This window comes from Erinaceus europaeus, chromosome 1, assembly GCF_950295315.1.
Source record: "Erinaceus europaeus chromosome 1, mEriEur2.1, whole genome shotgun sequence".
Classification (NCBI taxonomy): domain Eukaryota; kingdom Metazoa; phylum Chordata; class Mammalia; order Eulipotyphla; family Erinaceidae; genus Erinaceus; species Erinaceus europaeus.
Window position 1 is genome coordinate 23,521,501 of NC_080162.1, and position 18,254 is coordinate 23,539,754.

Genomic DNA, 18,254 nt, shown 5'->3' on the forward strand with positions numbered 1-18,254 from the left:
ATGCAAGAACTTAGGTACAGGAAAGGTGAAGTCACTTGACTGAGAACTGGAAGAGTGTGAGCTTCTGGGGGCTGAGCGGTGACACACCCAGTTAAGCACACATATCATGTGTATGGATCTGGGTTCGAGCCCCAGCTCCCCACCTACAGGGGAAGCTTCATAAGTGGTGAAACAGGTCTGCAGGTGTCTGTTTTTCTCTCCCTCTCTATATCCTCCCCCAAAATTTCTTCCTGTCCTGTCAAATAAAGAAAAAAAGTTGCCAGAAGTGATGGATTCCTAGTGCAGGCACTTATCCCCAATGATAACACTGGTGGGGGTGGGGGAAGTGTGAAATTCTGCTTCCAAAGCTCAAACTTTTTTTTTCCTACCAGAGTTTTCACTGGCTCTCAGTGGTGTTTTTTTTTTGTTTTGTTTTGTTTGTTTGTTTTTTTGATAGAGGGTGAGAAGGAGGAACAGAGAGAAGGAAAGACACCACAGAGCTGTTCCACCACTTATGAAACTTCCCTAGTTCAGTAGCTCCCATGTGGTGGCCCAGGTTTTAAGCCCATGTCCTTGCACATAATGTTGTGCGCACTTGACCAGCTGAGCTCTCTGCCAGCCCCGCAGACCTACACTTGAAACCCTGCCTTCATAAAACCATGCTGCAGCCACCTAGGCACATGCAGTTACTAGACACAGTGGCAGCTACAGTGACCTTTCAGGTCCCTGTGCAGGGAGCCCATCCCTACTCCTGGGCACCATGTAATGGCAGGGACATCACCTGGCTGCCTTAGCACAGCTCCATGGGCTCTGAAGGTGTAAGCATTTCCCTCTAAGCTCCTCATTCAAAATCACCATGGCTGCCCCACAAAGGTGGCCTTAATTGGATCTAATTTCCCAGACAAGAGGAGCCATCTATCATACCGACAAGTTCATGTTTAAAACTTTTTGGAGATTAATTTCTTCCTCGCCCTGCCAATTAACCGACACCACTGCAGCAAGGTACATGGCTCAGTGCACAGACCTCTGTCTGACTTTTGTCCTGCCCTTTGCGCCTTTGCTGTCCAGCCCCCAGCCCTTACTCCCTCCTCTCCTCAGCCCTTCATAGCCTGGAGGGCAAGCCACATGGCAAGGAGGGAAATATGAGAGTGGAAGGATCCCTCTGGACCAGCTCCCTGGATTTTTGACAAGGTAAACTATGCACAGACCAGCTCAGGCAACGGGGATAGAAAGATGGAGTACACTTAGCCCCTGTATTTGGAGAACTCTTACAATATTTCCCAAGTTTAGGGGAACTTTGCCTATAGTCATTTAATCCTCACAGTGCCTCTCATGTGGAAGTTTACTAATCTTCTTTTTTATTATTGTTTTATTGGGGGATTAATGGTCTACAGCCTAGTCTTTAACATATAGGCAGGGCCTCTCATCTACCCTTGATTGATGTCTAGGAGATGCACCGTGACCCTGACCCGTTTCCTCCTTCCTCAGAGTCCTTTGCTTTGGTGCAACATGCCACACCCAGTCCAGCCTTATTTCTTCCCTTACTGTCCTTTAGATGAGAAAACTGACACTCTAAGGCATTGGCTTTCCCAAGGCTCAACCTCTAGGAAAGGCCATGATCAAAATTCAGATGTGCCTCTTACTCTCCTCAGAGCACAAGTTCTCACAGCTCACACTGTGGTGACTGGTCTGGTAGCTAGAACGTGTGGAAACTCCTTTACAGGCTTTACTCCTTTACCTGTCTTCTGGAACTAACAGGCTGCATCTCCTCTCACTGCACTCCAAGTTCAATGCCATCAAATTGGTAGCTTACAGTGGGCCCTAGCACGAATATTCTCATCATCATGGGAACTGACAATTTCCCTTTTCTTTCTCCCTTGGGAGGAGCTGATTGTCAAACTGTTTACCACCATATTACTGGCAGGATGACTTCTGTATTTTCAGTCTTTCAAAATGCAAAACAAAGAGCTGGGGGAATAGGATACTGATTGTGAAGAAAGACTGTCATTCCTGAGGCTCCAAGGTCCCAGGTTTAATGCCAATGCCCAGCACCACCATAAGCCAAAGCTAAGTACTTGACTGGTTAAATAAGTAAATAGAAAAGCCAAGTATTACCGTTTATTTAAATGTTGGCATTTAATAGGATAAGTTGCTTACACACGAAAAATATTCAAAGCACTGTGATTATGTTATTCACACAGTAATTAAGAGCACTATTTTACAATGGTTCTGGGCGTACTGTAGTTTGAACCACCCACTAATGAGTCACAAGTTGGAACATGTGACTGGGTATTGCTATAACTATGTGAATAAACAGGGCCAGGAACTGCTCTAAGCTTTCTGCAGTGTTAACTAAATTCCACAACATCCCTTTGAGATAGGTCCTCTCATTGATCACTTCTGAACAAATGAGGAAACTGAGGCACAGAAACTGAGTAGCCGGATCCAAGTGATAAAAAGCAATAGAGTAGATAAAGAAGACTCAAGGAGAGAAACTTTGTGGCTTGAATTTGTGGTCAGCTGGCTATCTTATGTTTTCCATCAACTTCCAAAAGTCTCCCATTATTGGTTATATTGTCCAGGTTTTTTTTTTTTTTTTTTTTTTGCAAATTAGGTATAGTTGATTTGTCTTTAATTTTTTAAAAAAATTTTATTTATAAAAAGGAAACATTGACTAAGCCATAGGATAAGAGGGGTACAACTCCACACAATTCCCACCACCAGAACTCTGTATCCCATCCCCTCCCCTGATAGCTTTCCTATTCTTTAACCTTCTGGGAGTATGGACCCAAGGTGATTGTGGGATGCAGAAGGTTGAAGGTCTGGCTTCTGTAATTGCTGAACATGGGCATTGACAGGTCAATCCATATTCCCAGTCTGTCTCTCTCTTTCCCTAGTGGGGAAGGGCTCTGGGGAAGCAGAGCTCCAGGACACATTGGTGAGGTTTCTGTCCAGGAAAGTCTGGTCGGCATCCTGCTGGCATCCGGAACCTGATGGCTGAAAAGAGAGTTAATATACAAAGCCAAACAAATGATTGACCAATTGTGGACCTAAAGGGTGAAATAGTGCAGATGAAGAGTTGGGGGGTCCAAATTGTCCACATTATCCAGTTTTTAAGGCAGGAACGCTATTCCTTCCCTTTCTGTGAGTAGTATCTCACCATCCACCAACACAAATGTATGTATACACATATGCACAAGCACATTTCATCTTCAAAGCATCTCTCGTACTATGACTCTCTCCTTCCTCCCACCTCCTTCCCCGGTTTCCCCCTGACCTACTCAAACTGTCTCTCACTCACTCGTTTCTCCTGCAGGTGAAATTACCACCACCTCCCTGCTCGACCGTGAGGCCAAGTCTGAGTACATCCTCATTGTACGGGCAGTGGATGGAGGAGTGGGACACAACCAGAAAACAGGCATTGCCACAGTAAGTGTCACAGTCCTTACAAGTCAGACCACTGCTTCCCAGCTCATTTGCTGGTTGCACCTGTTAGGCTTCTGGGCACTGTGTCCTGTGGCAGTGTGGGACATTCTGGGAGCAGAGCAAGGGGGCACCATCTGCCAAGAAACCAGCACAACTATAGGAAGAAAGGCATCTCCTGGGGACGTGGGGGCACTCTGGAGGAGGAAATGCTCCCCCCACACCCTAAAGACCAGCTGGATAGATAGGACGAAGCATAGGCCCATCTCTTCATGCCTTGACATCTGCCAAGAAACAGGAACAATCATTCCTGCTTGAAGGAGCAACTCAGAGGGGCTAGAAAGATAACTTACTGGGCAAGATAACTTACATGGCAAGAAAGATAATTTACATGGCAAGCTGCCTTGCCATGTTCAGCACCTAGGTTCCAGCCCCAACGCCATATTTGAGGTATATGGCAGAAGGGGGAAGTTCCTGGTTGTGGTGTCTCTCTCCTCTCTATCTGAGTGAAAAAGGGACCTCAAAGCAGTGAAATCACACATGCACAAGGCTCTCCATGCACAAGGCTCTCCATTCTACAAAAGAGAGAGAGAGAGAGAGAGTCAGAGTAGGAAGCAGGGCCCTGAAGGGCCCCGCAGGGGGTCCTGGAGGGTCTTAGAGGGTCCTGAGTAATCCTCACCCTCGTGGTACTGAGAAATGGTGCCTGGGTTCAGAGCTGCAAATGTTCAGATCCCCCTCTCAAGGCCTTGTCAGCCCTACCCCCACCCTGAGGTGCCTCTGAGAGTAGGAAGCTAGATGGTTCACTTTGTTTAGTTCTCCCCCCACCCCGCCCCTGAAAAGTCCTCTCCAAGCTTCTCCCCATAATCCACAGCAGGGACATTGCTGTCCCTGGCTTTGCCCAGCCCCAGAGCTGAGGTTGGTATCACTTGGCCAACGGTTTTGCAGTAAAGTCCCCAGTGCCTTATTCAGTCACAGTAGACCCCTGCTAATAGGATTTAGAGCCCTATAAATAATTCACCTGGGTGGCAGGTGAGCTGGGAAATTGCTTGACTTGTAACTGAGACGAACTGGGAGACTCAAGGGGATTCTATCAAACTCCACATTCCTGCCTCTGCCTCCATGTCAGTCACCTTCAGCCAAGACTAGGGGTTGAGTGGAGAAGTCCAAACTCTTAGGAAGGATTTCAGGGGTCATTTCACCTGTCCTCCGGCTCCTAATGTGGCAGTAACTAAACCCTCTGAAAGGCCTGGCTTCCTCCTGTCCTTGGAAACTCAGTACCTGCCCACAAGTCCCCCCCCCACCCCCGCCAAAAAAAAAAAAAAAAAAGAATGGATGTCCAGATGCTTCCCTCTTTGTCCCCACCAGGGCACTGCCCTTGGGGGGTGCTCAGCCAGGCTTGTCCCACAGCACCCCCTTGTGGCTTTGCAGGTGAACATCACCCTCCTGGACATCAATGACAACCACCCCACCTGGAAGGATGCTCCCTACTACATCAACCTGGTGGAAATGACCCCTCCAGACTCTGACGTGACCACGGTAAGCAGTGGTGGGACAGCAAGACTGCCAGGCTGCCCTTCTAAGGGACGCCTGTCATTCCCATGTCAGCTCTGTGGGCCTGCCCTCCGAGCCAGCACCCAGAGCTGAACTCCAGAAAAATACAGAATCGAAGAACTCTGCCCAAGTTCCCAGAATTAATAACAGAGAGTGTCCAGGACTCAAACCCAGTTAGTTCTGACTTTGAAGCCTGGAGTCAAGATGGAGACCTGAAAGCAGGAAGGAGACAGACTCCCTGCCCCCACCCCACCCCCCGCCCAAACACTGACTTTGAAGCCACCTGACCCAGCCCTTGTCCCCTGCTGGCTTGGGTGGGTGGGGTACCCTAGAGGTGGCCCAGATGCTGAGAGACTGCAACTCAGGTAGAATGGGAGAAGGGTTGGCAGCTTCCATACCCAGCTCATCCTGAACCTTATCCTGAACCTGAGTGTCTGTGGGCTGGAGATGCCTGGCCTCTCTGTCCACACCCAGTAGTGACAGCATTGGAGTCTAGATGGCAGAGGATGTCAGCCTAGAAGGAAAGTCGGGGGGGGGGGATGTGTCTATGACCTGTAAGGCTCTCCACCGGTGGACAAGCCCCCATGTAGAGATTCCAGTAGGGTGGGGGTGAGGGCATCTGAGACAGGCAAGAAGATTCCTTTCAGCACAGAGCCAGCTTTAGAACCACTGGTCCAATTCCACGGCTTTCTCTGGAGTTCCAGATCTCACAGGGACTCTCTGCTGCCACCTCCTGGGCACTTGGGTTCTTCTTCTTCTTCTAGCGTTTGCCCTTCTTCCGTAGCCAGTCAACAGCGTCAGGTTGAGCCTGATGTAAAGTTTCGAGACCTCCTTTGAATCTGGAGAGGTGGCAGTCGTTGACTATGTGGGTCATAGTCTGTCTGGAGCCGCAGGGGCAGTTCGGGTCGTCTCTGGCTCCCCAGCGATGGAACATAGCGGCGCACCGGCCATGGCCTGTTCGATAGCGATTGAGGAGGGCCCAATCATAACGTGCTAGGTCAAAGCCGGGTTGACGCTTGCAGGGGTCTGGGATGAGGTGTTTGTTCTTTACCTCAGCTGACTGCCAGCTCTGTTTCCAAGAGTCTGGAACAGAGAAGTTCAGTGTAGGCGTAGGGGACCAGATTGGATGACGAGACGTCAAGCGTTGGACAGGGTGGGTGAAGAACTTGGGTTCTAACCCAACACAACCCCAACTAGGGAGCCCAGGAGCAGGGGCTGAATGCCCACGCCTCCTCGCTGTCTGGTCAGCTCTTTCCTTTGCTTTGTGTTTCTGGGCAGTTGAGGGACCAGTGAAGGCGATAACCCTAGGAGAAAGGGTCTGTGGACTGGGACTGCATTTGTTTGAGAGTATCCTCGATCCGGTCCCTGTGGCCTAACTCTTGAGTCTTCTGAACTTCCTCAGATCATTCTGAGCCCCAGGAAGGACAGGGACAATAGGCCAGGGCTCCATTGCCCAGAGTTTCCCAGCTCTTCACAAAGTCTTGGTGTACTGTGTGCTGGGCTGGTGTGGCTGGTGCAGGGAGGGCAGGGCTCAGTGGCACTCCCCACTCCACCCACCCCACCCCTGCCTTCAGGTGGTTTCTGTTACTCTTCAGCTTGGACTCACCACTAGTTGCCTCCTCCCCTACGTGAAAGGCAGAGTCCTCCCCACACCTGCCCACCTGACCCACAGGTCAGGCCCACCTTTACCTCTGGGAAAAGATAGTGCTTGCCAGGAGACTGAGCATCAAGCCAGTTGGTCCTGGCAAACACTTGCAGAAGGATAATCATAGAAATGCTCTGAAAATACTATAGACATGGCGTGGGGAGATAGATCACTAGTAGGAGGACCCAGGTTCAAGCACCCTGCTACCACATCAGAGCACCATGCAAGGGGGAAACTTCACAGGTGGGGGGCTGGAGCGAGGGCATGTCTCCTTCTCTGCACGTGTCCCTCTCCTCTGGTTCTCTCTGTGAAAGGAAAAGACAAAGAGTACTCAGAATATAAAGCTCTGGAAAGCTTCTAGCCACAACAAACAAAAACAATTTTTTTATGTTGTAGGCATGAAATACATGTATGCCTATATATATGGGTGCTTTATGTGACCTTTGAGGTGCCTCCTGGGGTCTTCAAGGCCTCACCATGTCCAGTTGTGGCTAAGGTGTGAGGACAGGTGGCTTTGGGAAGGTGAGAGCCGGGAGGAGGTGGTCAGTGGGCAGGGGCTGGCAGTCCTCCTGACCCATATCCCTCCGCCACCTCCACACACACTGGCTGCCAGTTTCCTGAAGAGCTTCTGCACAAGCTCTTCCCCTCCCCCAGAGTGCTCTTCCTCCATTCCTCACCCCTACTCTGCACAGGGGGCTCATTTTTCTCCATCTATCCTAGCTTAAGGCAGCTCTGTCCCTTCTCCATACTGTATTTCTTTTTCTTTTCTTCCTTCCTTCCTTCCTTCCTTCCTTCCTTTATTTTTGCTTTTTTTTTTTTTTATTGCCACCAGGGTTGTTGCTGGTGCAGGCTCAGTGCCAGCACTATGAATCCACAACTCCCAGTGGTCATTTTTTCCTTTTTATTCTTTAAAATTTGTACTAGATAGGATATAGAGGAGTTGAGAGAAGAGAGGAAGAGAGAGAGAGGGAGGGAGAGAGAAAGAAAGATGGATGCCCACAGACATGCTTTACCACTTGTAAAGTGGACCCTCTGTAGGTGGGGAGTGGAGGCTTGAACCTAGGTCCTTGCACTTGATAATACGTGCGCTTAACTGGGTGCACCACCACCCGTCCCCGCCCCCATACTCTCTTTTTATTGTTATTTATAAAATGGAAACACGGACAAGACCATAGAATAAGAGGGGTACAACTCCACACAATTCCCACCACCAGAACTCCATATCCCATTTCTTCCCCTGATAGCTTTCCTATTCTTTACCCCTCTGGGAGTATGGACCCAAGGTCATTGTGGGATGCAGAAGGTGGAGGGTCTGGCTTCTGTAATTGCTTTCCCGATGAACATGGGCATTGGCAGGTCGATCCATACTCAAGTGTTTCCACTCAGTAAATGAGCACAACTCCATCAGGTGGGGCCTCTATTGCCATTTCCAGTGAGAAGACAGGTGTACAGAGATGTTAATACATGTGCCCTGGGTCACACAGTGGTGTGGTGTAGTGTTTTGGTAAAGAGGCTGCCCACTATATTATTAAGCTTTACAGATGCTTAATAAGCAAGTAGCCCAGCAGCCAGATAAACAGAGATTGTGGGGCCAGCTCTTAAAGAAACAGAGTATGGTTCCAGACGCTACCATGATGCCAACTGGACTTCCCAGGAGAGATGACCCCACCAATGCGTCCTGAAGCCCCGCTTCCCCACAGCTCTGCCCCACTAGGAAAGTAGGAAAGTACTAGCACACACTAGGTGTTACCACCAAATAAACTGCTCCTTCCGATGTCCTCCACCACTGACTCTCACCTGCCATACTCACTGCAGAGCCCCAGTGCTGAGTCAGTGCCAGGCCCACTGCAAGTGTGCAAAGTACCTGTGGACGTAAGTTGCTGGAGAACTTGCTAGCTGTTCTTCCCAGTCCTCCATGTCCCTAGCCCCTCCAGAGCAGCCTGAGTCTTCCTTGTGTGGGGGAGACAAGGGAACGTGACTTGGGGCTCTTCAAAGACTCCAACCCCTGGGGTTTAAGGCAGTGTGGGGTTGGGGAGACCCTGTGATCTTTCAGAGTTTTGAACAGACAAATGTGTGCCTGCATTTGGGTACAGTGAGTCGGCTAGACATGTGTGTCTGTGTGAGTGAGTGAGTGTGTGTGTGTGTGTGTGTGTGTGTGTGTGTGTGTGTACGCAGAAGGTACAGGCCTCGCAGAGTGGCTGGGCTCTGTTTGCAGCTGAGATCTGGGCTCAGCTGTCCCCTCCCCCCAGCTCCTGCTGCCTCTTTCAAGGACCTGGCTTATGGGCATTGATTTAGAGCCTTTCAAAGCCCTCCAGCAAAATAAAGGAGAGGGGAAAGGGAGAGAATTATTCCCTGTCAGGTCAGGAGAAAAATGACGAGCGTGAAATGAGAAATAAATGAGGGGAAAGTGGTGAGATTCAACGAAATGACCCAACAGGGAGCCTGCAGGAGGGGTCACCGCCAGCCACCCACTCCTGTGCCCCCAGCCGGTTCTGTGACCGGTCAGACACCAGTGCCTACCTCTCTTCCAGGGCCAGTAGGAGAGAAGAAAAGTCCCCTTCCATGTGAAATTGACCTGATCGCCTTCCCCAACAGGCTGCTCTGTGCCTCAGTTTTCCCATCCATATAGTGGGAGCTAAAAGAAATATCTTCTGGGCCAGAAAGATAGCTCAGCAGATAGGGCCGATGATTTGTCATGTGTGTAGCCTAGGCTGGAACCCTGGCACCGCACGGGAGTGCTGTAGTGGCAACGGGATGTCAGTTCTAGTGCTGTGGTAGCTCTTCTCTATATCTACTTTTCTTTTTTTTTTAATTCTTTATTGGGGAATTAATGTTTTACATTTAAAAGTAAATACAATAATTTGTACATACATAACATTTCCCAGTTTTCCATATAACAATACAACCCCCACTAGGTCCTCTGTCATCCTTCTTGGATCTGTAGTCTCCCCACCCACTCACCCCAGAGTCTTTTACTTTGGTGCAATACACCAATTCCAGTTCAGGTTCTACTTGTGTTTTCTCTTCTGATCTTGTTTTTCCACTTCTGCCTGAGAGTGAGATCATCCCATATTCATCCTTCTGTTTCTGACTTATTTCACTTAACATGAATTTTTCAAGGTCCATCCAAGATCGGCTGAAAACAGTGAAGTCACCATTTTTTACAGCTGAGTAGTATTCCATTGTGTATATATACCACAACTTGCTCAGCCACTCATCTGTTGTTGAACACCTGGGTGGCTTCCAGGTTTTGGCTATTACAAATTGTGCTGCCAAGAACATATGTGTACACAGATCTTTTTGGATGGGTGTATTGTGTTCCTTAGGATATATCCCCAGGAGAGGAATTGCAGGATCATAGAGTAGGTCCATTTCTAGCCTTCTGAGAGTTCTCCAGACTGTTCTCCACAGAGGTTGGACCAATTGACATTCCCACCAGCAGTGTAGGAGGCTTCCTTTGACCCCACAATGTCTCCAGCATTTGCTGCTGTTACCTTTTCTGATGTATGACATTCTCACAGGAGTGAAGTGGTAACACATTGTTGTCTTTATTTGCAGTTCTCTGACAAAGACTTGGAGCATTTTTTCATGTGTTCTTTGGCCTTTTGGATCTTTTCTGTGGTGAATATTCTGTCTATGTCCTCTCCCCATTTTTGGATAGGGTTATTTGTTTTCTTGTTGTTGAGTTTGGCAAACTCTTTATATATTTTGGTTATTAGCCTCTTGTCTGATATATGGCATGTAAAGATATTCTCCCATTCTGTGAGGGGCCTCTTGGTTAGCGTAGTGGTTTCTTTTGCTGTGCAGAAGCTTTTTAATTTGATGTAGTCCCATAGGTTTATGCTTGCCTTAGTCTTCTTTGTAACTGGATTTATTTCATTGAAGATGTCTTTAAAATTTATGCAGAAAAGAGTTCTGCCAATAGTTTCCTCTAAGTATCTGATAGTTTGTGGTCTAACATCCAAGTCCTTGATCCCCTTGGAATTTACTTTTGTATTTGGTGAAATATAGTGGTTCACTTTCATTCTTCTGCATGTTTCAATCCATTGTTTCCAACACCATTTGTTGAAGAGACTCTGCTTTCCCCATGTAATAGTCTGGGAACCTTTGTCAAAGATTAGATGTCCATAGGTGTGAGGGCTTACTTCTGGGCTCTCAATTCTATTCCACTGGTCAATGTGTTTATTCATGTTCCAGTACCAAGCAGTTTTGGTGACAATGGCCCTATAATACAATTTGAGATCTGGGAGTGTGATGCCTCGAGTTCTGTGCTTTCTTCTCAAGATTGTTTTGACAATTCTAGGTCTTTTCTGGTTCCAGATAAACATTTGTAGCATTTGTTCTATTCTCCTAAAAAATGTTGGGTTCTTGATGGGGATAGCATTAAATTTGTAGATGGCTCTGGGTAATATATTCATTTTGATGATGTTAATTCTTCCAACCCATGAACATGGAATATCTTTCCACTTCTATGTGTCTTTTTCAATTTCCTTGAGTAGTGACTCGTAATTTTCAATATACAAGTCTTTCACGTCATTCGTTAGGTTTATTCCTAGATATTTTATTGTTTTGTTGCTATAGTAAAAGGAATTGATTTCTGGATTTCAACTTCTTCTAACTTAGTGCTTGCATAGAGGAATGCCACTGACTTTTGAATGTTAATTTTGTAGCCTGACACCTTACTGTATTGCTTGATGATATCCAAAAGCTTCTTGCTAGATTCCTTAGGTTTTTCTATGTATACTCTCATGTCATCTGCAAATAGGGAGAGTTTGACTTCTTCTCTTCCAATCTGTATCCCTTGAATTCCTTGCTCCTCCTGATTGCTATGGCAAAAACTTCCAACACTATGTTGAATAGTAATGGTGATAGTGGACAGCCCTGTCTAGTACCTGATCTGAGGGGAAAAGCTTCCAGTTTTTCACCATTGAGTATGATGTTGGCTGTAGGTTTGCTATATAGACTCCACTATCTTGAGGAATTTTCCAACTACTCCCATTTTTTGTAGTGTTTTGATCATAAAGGGATGTTGTATTTTGTCAAAGGCTTTCTCTGCATCTGTTGATATGACCATGTGGTTTTTGGTCTTGCTTTTATTGATGTGGTGGATCACATTGATTAGTTTATGTAAATCAACCTTGCATGCCTGGGATAAACCCCACTTGGTCATGATGAACAATCTTTTTAATATACTGATGTATCCGGTTGGCTAGAATTTTGTTCAGTATTTTAGCATCTGTGTTCATCAGAGATATTGGTCTGTAGTTTTCTTTTTTGGTTGTGTCCCTGTCTGCTTTTGGTAAGTGATGTTGGCTTCATAGAAGCTGGAAGGGAGTATTCCAGTGTCTTCAGTCTTCTGGAAGACTTTTAAAAGTAGAGGTATTAGTTCTTCTTTGAAGGTTTTGTAGAATTCATTTGTAAAACCTGATCTAAGACTCTTATTCTTGGGAAGGTTTTTGATAACTGTTTCAATTTCATTAGCTGTGACGGGCCTGTTCATGTTATCTAGTTCCTCTTTACTTAATTTTGGAAGTTCATACGTATCTAGGAAATCATCCATTTCTTCCAGATTCTCTAGCTTGGTGGCATATAGTTGTTCATAGAAGTCTCACATGATAAGCTGAATTTCTGCAGTGTCTGTTGTGATATCTCTTCTTTCATTTATGATCTGATTTATTTGGGTCTTCTCCCTTTTTCCCTTTTTTGTTTTGTGAGTCAGGCTAAAAGTTTGTCGATTTTGTTCACTCTTTCAAAGAACCAACATTTACTTTCGTATGGTTTCTTTTTTTCAATGTTACTGATTTCTTCCCTAACTTTAGTAATTTCTGTCTTTCTGGTTGCTTTAGGGTTTTTTTTTTCTTCTTCTAGGTCTTTAAGATGTGCAATCAGGCTGTTTATTTGTGTTTTTTCTTGTTTCCTAATGTGTGCTTGTATGGCTATGAACTTCCCTCTCAGTACTGCCTTAGCTATGTCCCAAATATTTTGATAGCTTGTGTCTTCATTTTCATTGAACTCTGGAAACATTTTGATTTCTTCCTTGATTTCCTCTTTGACCCAGTAGTTGTTAAGTAGTGTACTCTTAAGCTTCCATATTTGGGTCTATTACTAATCTTTTGTTGATTGTTAAGTGTTAGTTTAATTCCACTGTGGTCTGAGAAGATGCTTGGGATGATTTCAGTGCTCATGAATTTGCTGATGCTGTCTTTGTGGCCCAACATAAGGTCTGTCCTTGATAATGATCCATGTGGACTTGAGTAGAATGTGTATTCCAGTTTCTTAGGATGAATGACTCTGAAAAATGTCCAATAGTTCTAGTTTATCTATCTCTTCATTTAGCTCACTCTTTTCTTTATTGATTTTCTGCCTGGATGATCAGTCCAGTTGAGAGAGTGGGGTGTTGAAGTCCCCTACTATGACTGTGTTGCTGTTTATATATTGCTGTAGCTCTTTCAGTCGACGTTTGATGTATTTAGTTGGCTTCTCATTGGGTGCATAGATGCTAATAATTGTTAAGTCCTCTGGATTGACTGATCCTTTGAGCATTAAGTAGTGTCCATCCCTATCTTTAATTTTTTTTTTTTTACTTTAAAGTCTATCATATCAGATGAGAATAGCTGTTCCTGGCCTTTTTTGTGGGCCATTGGCTTGTATGATAGTTTTCCATCCTTTCACTTTGAGTGTGTGTTTGTCTTGTTGAGTTAGGTGGGTTTCCTGTAGACAGCATGGGTTGTATTTTCTGATCCATCTTCCTACTCTGTGCCTTTTAATAGGTGAATTCAGGCCATTGACATTGATTGATATCAAAGATTGAAGATATTTTAACACCATTCTTGTATATTTTTAGAGTGTTCTGATATATGGCCTATTTATGGTGGTCTCACTGTTTATAGGAGACCTTTTAGAACTTCTTTCAGGGCAGGCTTGGTGATGGTTGATTTTTTTTTTCAACTGTTGCTTGTCTGAGAAGGATTTTATGCCTCCATCTAGTCTGAATGACAGTCTAACAGGATACAGTATTCTTGGTTGAACACCTTTCTCATTGAGCACTCAATAGATATCTGGCCATTCTCTTCTGGCCTGTAGTGTTTGTGTGGAGAAGTCTGCTTCTTATCTTATGGGTTTTCCTCTGTAGGTGACTCTTTTTTTCTTTTGCAGCCTTCAGGATCCTTTCTTGATCCTTATTCCTTTCCATTCTAAATATGATGTGTCTTGGTGTCTTTAAATCTGGGTTAATTCTGTTTGGGACCCTCTGAGCTTCTTGAACCTTTATGTCTTTTGTGTTGTCTAGACTAGAGAAGTTCTCATCCATTATATCCTGAAGAATGCTTTCTTCCCCTCCCTCTCTTTCTTCCTCTGATAAGCCAATAATGTGCATATTATTTCTTCTGAAGTCATCCCATAGGTCTCTGTTGTTGTTTTCAGTATCTCTTAATCTCTTTTTGAGATCTGTTACTTCTTTTTTAGTTGTCTTTAATTCATCCTCTAGCTTGCTAATTCTGTTTTCAGCATCATTGATTCTATTCTCTCTCCCCTCTGCTGTTTTCTGTTCATCTGTTACCCTGTTCTGATACTGTTTTAGCTTGTTCATCTAGTTGTGTTCTTAGCTCAGCTATTTCAGCTTTCAGCACACTAATAACCTTGAGGTAACTAGTGTTTTCTTCCAGAGTCTCATTCGTTGCTTCTGCATTTCTGATGACAATCCTTTCAAACTATTTATTCACTCCTGTGATTATTTCCTTAACTAGTGTTTGGATGTTGACCTCATTATTTTTGGTTCAGCCTTTGGGGGACTTTTAGCTAGACTCGTGTCCTGGTTGATTTCTCCAATATTTCTTCTTGTTGGTCTAACCATTTTATATAGTATGTTATGAGGTCCCTCTCTCGGTACTTTTAAAATTACTAACCACTGTTGCCTGGATTGACTTGTGTCTAAGTAATGTACTTAAAGGGTTCACAGTTGTGGAAACTGACAGTTGTTTCAATATTATTTTAATCCCTAAGTTGGAGCACAGTGGTTTAAAAGCCTCTTTTGTTCTTTTTCTTCCCTGTAGGCTATGGGAGCCTGAGGGCTTTTAAACTATAGGTAGACTTCTTAGCTTAATCCCTCACTCCTGACCAAGAGATAAAGCAGAGTGGGACAGAGATAATACAGTGGTTATGCAAAGAGACTCTCACAGCCCCGATGCTAAGCCACCAAGATATACATCTTCTTCTGAGTTTCCTGGTTAGTTCTCTGTTCTCTGGTGTCAGCACAGAGCCTTCCCCCTGCTGCTGCAGCTTCTGAGGGCAGTAGCAATGGAGACTTACATTTGCATTTGGTGAGTCTTAGGGGCATCCTCTCCTCCCTTCAGCCATTTTTTTGTTGGTGAAACAGACTGGAGGTGGTATCTCAACTGGTAAACTGCCAGACTGTTACCAGCCACTTAATCTCTCACTAGGCTCCTCTCTGTCTTCGAGCCACACGTGTTTGCACTCACCAGTGATGTTGTGGGTTCCTGAAGTCATTCCTATATCTACTTTTCTATTTAGGTAAAAATCCAACCCTAGAATGATTATATCACACATGCATGAGGCCCCCAACTCTGTAAAAATTAAAATATATCTTTCTCTTCTATCAGTAGAGAGCAGTGTTACAACAATGCAAGAATTGGAGCCAGGTGGTAGATCACCTAGTAGAGAAAATATATAACCATACACAAGGACACAAGTTCAAGCCCCTGGGCCCCACCTGTGGGGGGGGGGGAGAAGCAGTGCAGTGCATCAGGTTGTCTCCTATGTCTCTATATCTCTTTTTCTCTATCCCTCTATCTCCTATTTCTCACTATATATATGCCATTTGGGAGTAATGGAGACATGAAGGCAGCACCCCAGCAATAATCATGGTGACAGAAAGAGATAGGGAGAGGGGAGAGGGAGAGAGAGAGGGAAGGAGGGAGGAAAGTAGGCAAGGGCTTCTGGACTTCTTTTCCTGTCAGTGGCTAAACAGCTGGAGTTGAAAGTCCTCCCCCCTGTTGTCATAGAAGGACAAGTAGGTCCCCACTGTAGAGTCTGGGGAGATTAGAGCCCCCTCCTCCTTTCAGCAAGACTAGAAAAGTGAATGCATGAGCTTGACAGGCTAAGCTGGGTGTGGGGCAGCTCGAGAGGCCTGAGTGGCTCTTGGTTCAGCATCAGCATCAGCTTCTCTCCCCAACCCCACAAGATGCCCCCCCACCCCCAACTTAGGCGCAGGTGGGAGTCCTCGGTCAGGGCAGCCCATCTGTCTGTTCTGGTCTGGTGGCCCCAGAGACACCTCGGGCTGGGGATTAAGCCAGAGGAAGGACAGATTCTGCTGCCAAAGCATAAAAGGCCCCACATCAAGAAAGATGAAGGAGCCAGTGAGGCCAGACTGTCCCTGCCTAGTGTCCCAGAGGTAAAAATGACACTGACCTAATGCAGCCCCGGGGATGACTGCCACCACCCTCTTCCATCTTGTCCACCTCTAGTGCCACTGTGGCCCCAGCAGCACTGGAGAGCCTCTGTTGTTCTGGGACCTCAGGAGGTCTCCAGGGTGGGAGCAGGGTCAGCCTAGACTGACGCTGTATGACCTTCAGTCTGGCCCATGCCTCTCCGAGTTCTGAGAAACTGGAGAAGTGCCCTCCAGAGCAGGGGTCCAGAAGGCATGGGGACCTGGGAGAGGACGGTTATAGGGCTCATTGCAGGGGCTGGTGCACTGGAGGGCTTGGCTCCATTTCCTCCTGGGCAGGTGGTGGCTGTGGACCCAGACCTGGGAGAGAATGGCACCCTGGTGTATAGCATCGAGCCTCCCAACAAGTTCTACAGCCTCAACAGCAGCACGGGCAAGATCCGAACCACCCACGTCATGCTGGACCGGGAGAACCCTGACCCCCTGGAGGCAGAGCTGATGCGCAAGATCATAGTCTCTGTCACTGACTGTAGGTGCCGCCCCTCCCCCCACAGCCCTTGCAGCCCCATGAGCCTGGGTGTCACTCAGGGGTCTGGAAACTGCCCCAGTGGCTTTTCCTCTGGGAGTCCTGCAGCCTCCCCAGGAAGGCCGCCTGTTCATGACTAAGTGGAATAGCACCTACTCCCCAGTCGTGACCCCTCAGGACACCCTGGGGAGACTGCAAGTGGGGCTTGGGTACATGAGTGGGGCTTCCCTCTGCAGGAGACCCCTGGGATGAAAGGTCGCTGCTTCCCTCCACGCCTTTCTCCCTATGCTGCTGTTCACTTGTGCCCCCTCATTCCCCATCCTTGGCCTCCTCTCTCTCCCTGGTCCTCAGGTGGCAGGCCACCTCTGAAAGCCACCAGCAGTGCCACCGTGTTTGTGAACCTCTTGGACCTCAATGACAACGATCCCACTTTCCAGAACCTGCCTTTTGTGGCTGAGGTACTCGAAGGCACCCCTGCAGGGGTCTCCGTCTATCAGGTAGGTGTCCTTGTCCTGGCCTGCGTGCCCGCTGCCTCTGCTCATCCTCACCCACCAGCAGGTGGGCCCGGGTGCCGCACGTGCCTGCTGGGCGGGGCTGGAACTGGAGAGGGCAGCCAAGACCCCCAGACACTACGCAGTCTGCAGCGGGCGTGAGAGCCAGCACTCTGAGATGGTAATGGAAGGCTTCCCAGGAGGAAGAGGGGTTTGACAGGTCTTTGGAGGAGTGGCAGGAAAGCCGCAGAGGAGACGGGTAGAAGCAGAAGCAGGATGGCAGGGCCAGGTGGTGGGAGAGAGACAAAGACAGAAGGCAGATCAAGACCTGCTTATGGAGGACTGGCTTAAGACCACCACACCTTCAGCCTGTAGAAAGGAAGTTGTCATACCAATGTAACCCAGTCCCCCTCCTCCCCACCCTTGGGCAGCCCCCCTTTCTGTGCTCTCCCATATGCTCAAGGCATTTCCACAGAGAGGAGGAGATGGTTCTCCTCATATCACACACACAAGCAAGTTCAGCATCCTACCAGCTGAGTTATTTCCACAGCCACTATCCCCATGTTATAAGCAACTTATAGAGGCTTACTCTAGGCCAGAGCCAAGAGGTTATAGGACTTGATCTTGAACCTGGCTCCTCTCCCTCCTGCTTCATTCACCCTCGCAGGGAGGTTCCTGGAGGTGCTGGTTAAGGGAAGCTGAGGCCCTAAAAGGTCCCCATGATCAAGAACATGAGTGCAGCCAACCTGGGTGTGGATCCCAACTCTACCATCTGTGTGCTGTGTAGCTTAGAGCGACTAATCTTCCTTCAGCCCCTCCCCCTTCTTTTCACCCTTGAAATGTAGATCACAGTAGTACTTCCTTGGTTGTGCTACTGGCAGTTGAATCAGACACATGAGGAAGCAGACTGGCACTCAGGCGGGAGATACATGGGGGCTGGTTTGCTCACTGTGCATCTCTCATGAGTGTTTATACTTGAGAGACAGTAGAAATCAGTGTCATTTGCCTTCTCCCAATTTGGAGAAGACAGGGTTTCTGTCAGGATCTCCGGGTGGGTAAGCTTGGCAATTCCTTGCAGGCTCACAGTGCCTCAATTTCTTCATCTGTAAAAGGAGATTAGAGTTTGACAGATTCCTGGGAGCCATCATTCTCTGTGATAGAATATTCTCCCCAACCCCCCAGCAGGGGGAGCCATTATCCAGGGAAATGGAGCCAATTCCTCAGGAGTCTGTCCCC

General features: G+C 47.0%; 1 protein-coding gene across 1 annotated transcript in view; it reads left to right on the forward strand.

Annotated features, from left to right (window-relative positions):
• Positions 1-18,254, forward strand: part of CDH23 (cadherin related 23) — a 505,784-nt gene that overhangs the window by 349,660 nt on the left and 137,870 nt on the right. The window contains exons 20-23 of the mRNA XM_060201959.1: positions 3,296-3,408; positions 4,831-4,938; positions 16,341-16,530; positions 16,879-17,024. Coding sequence (XP_060057942.1) covers positions 3,296-3,408; positions 4,831-4,938; positions 16,341-16,530; positions 16,879-17,024 — 557 coding nt within the window. The remainder of the gene's footprint in view (positions 1-3,295; positions 3,409-4,830; positions 4,939-16,340; positions 16,531-16,878; positions 17,025-18,254) is intronic.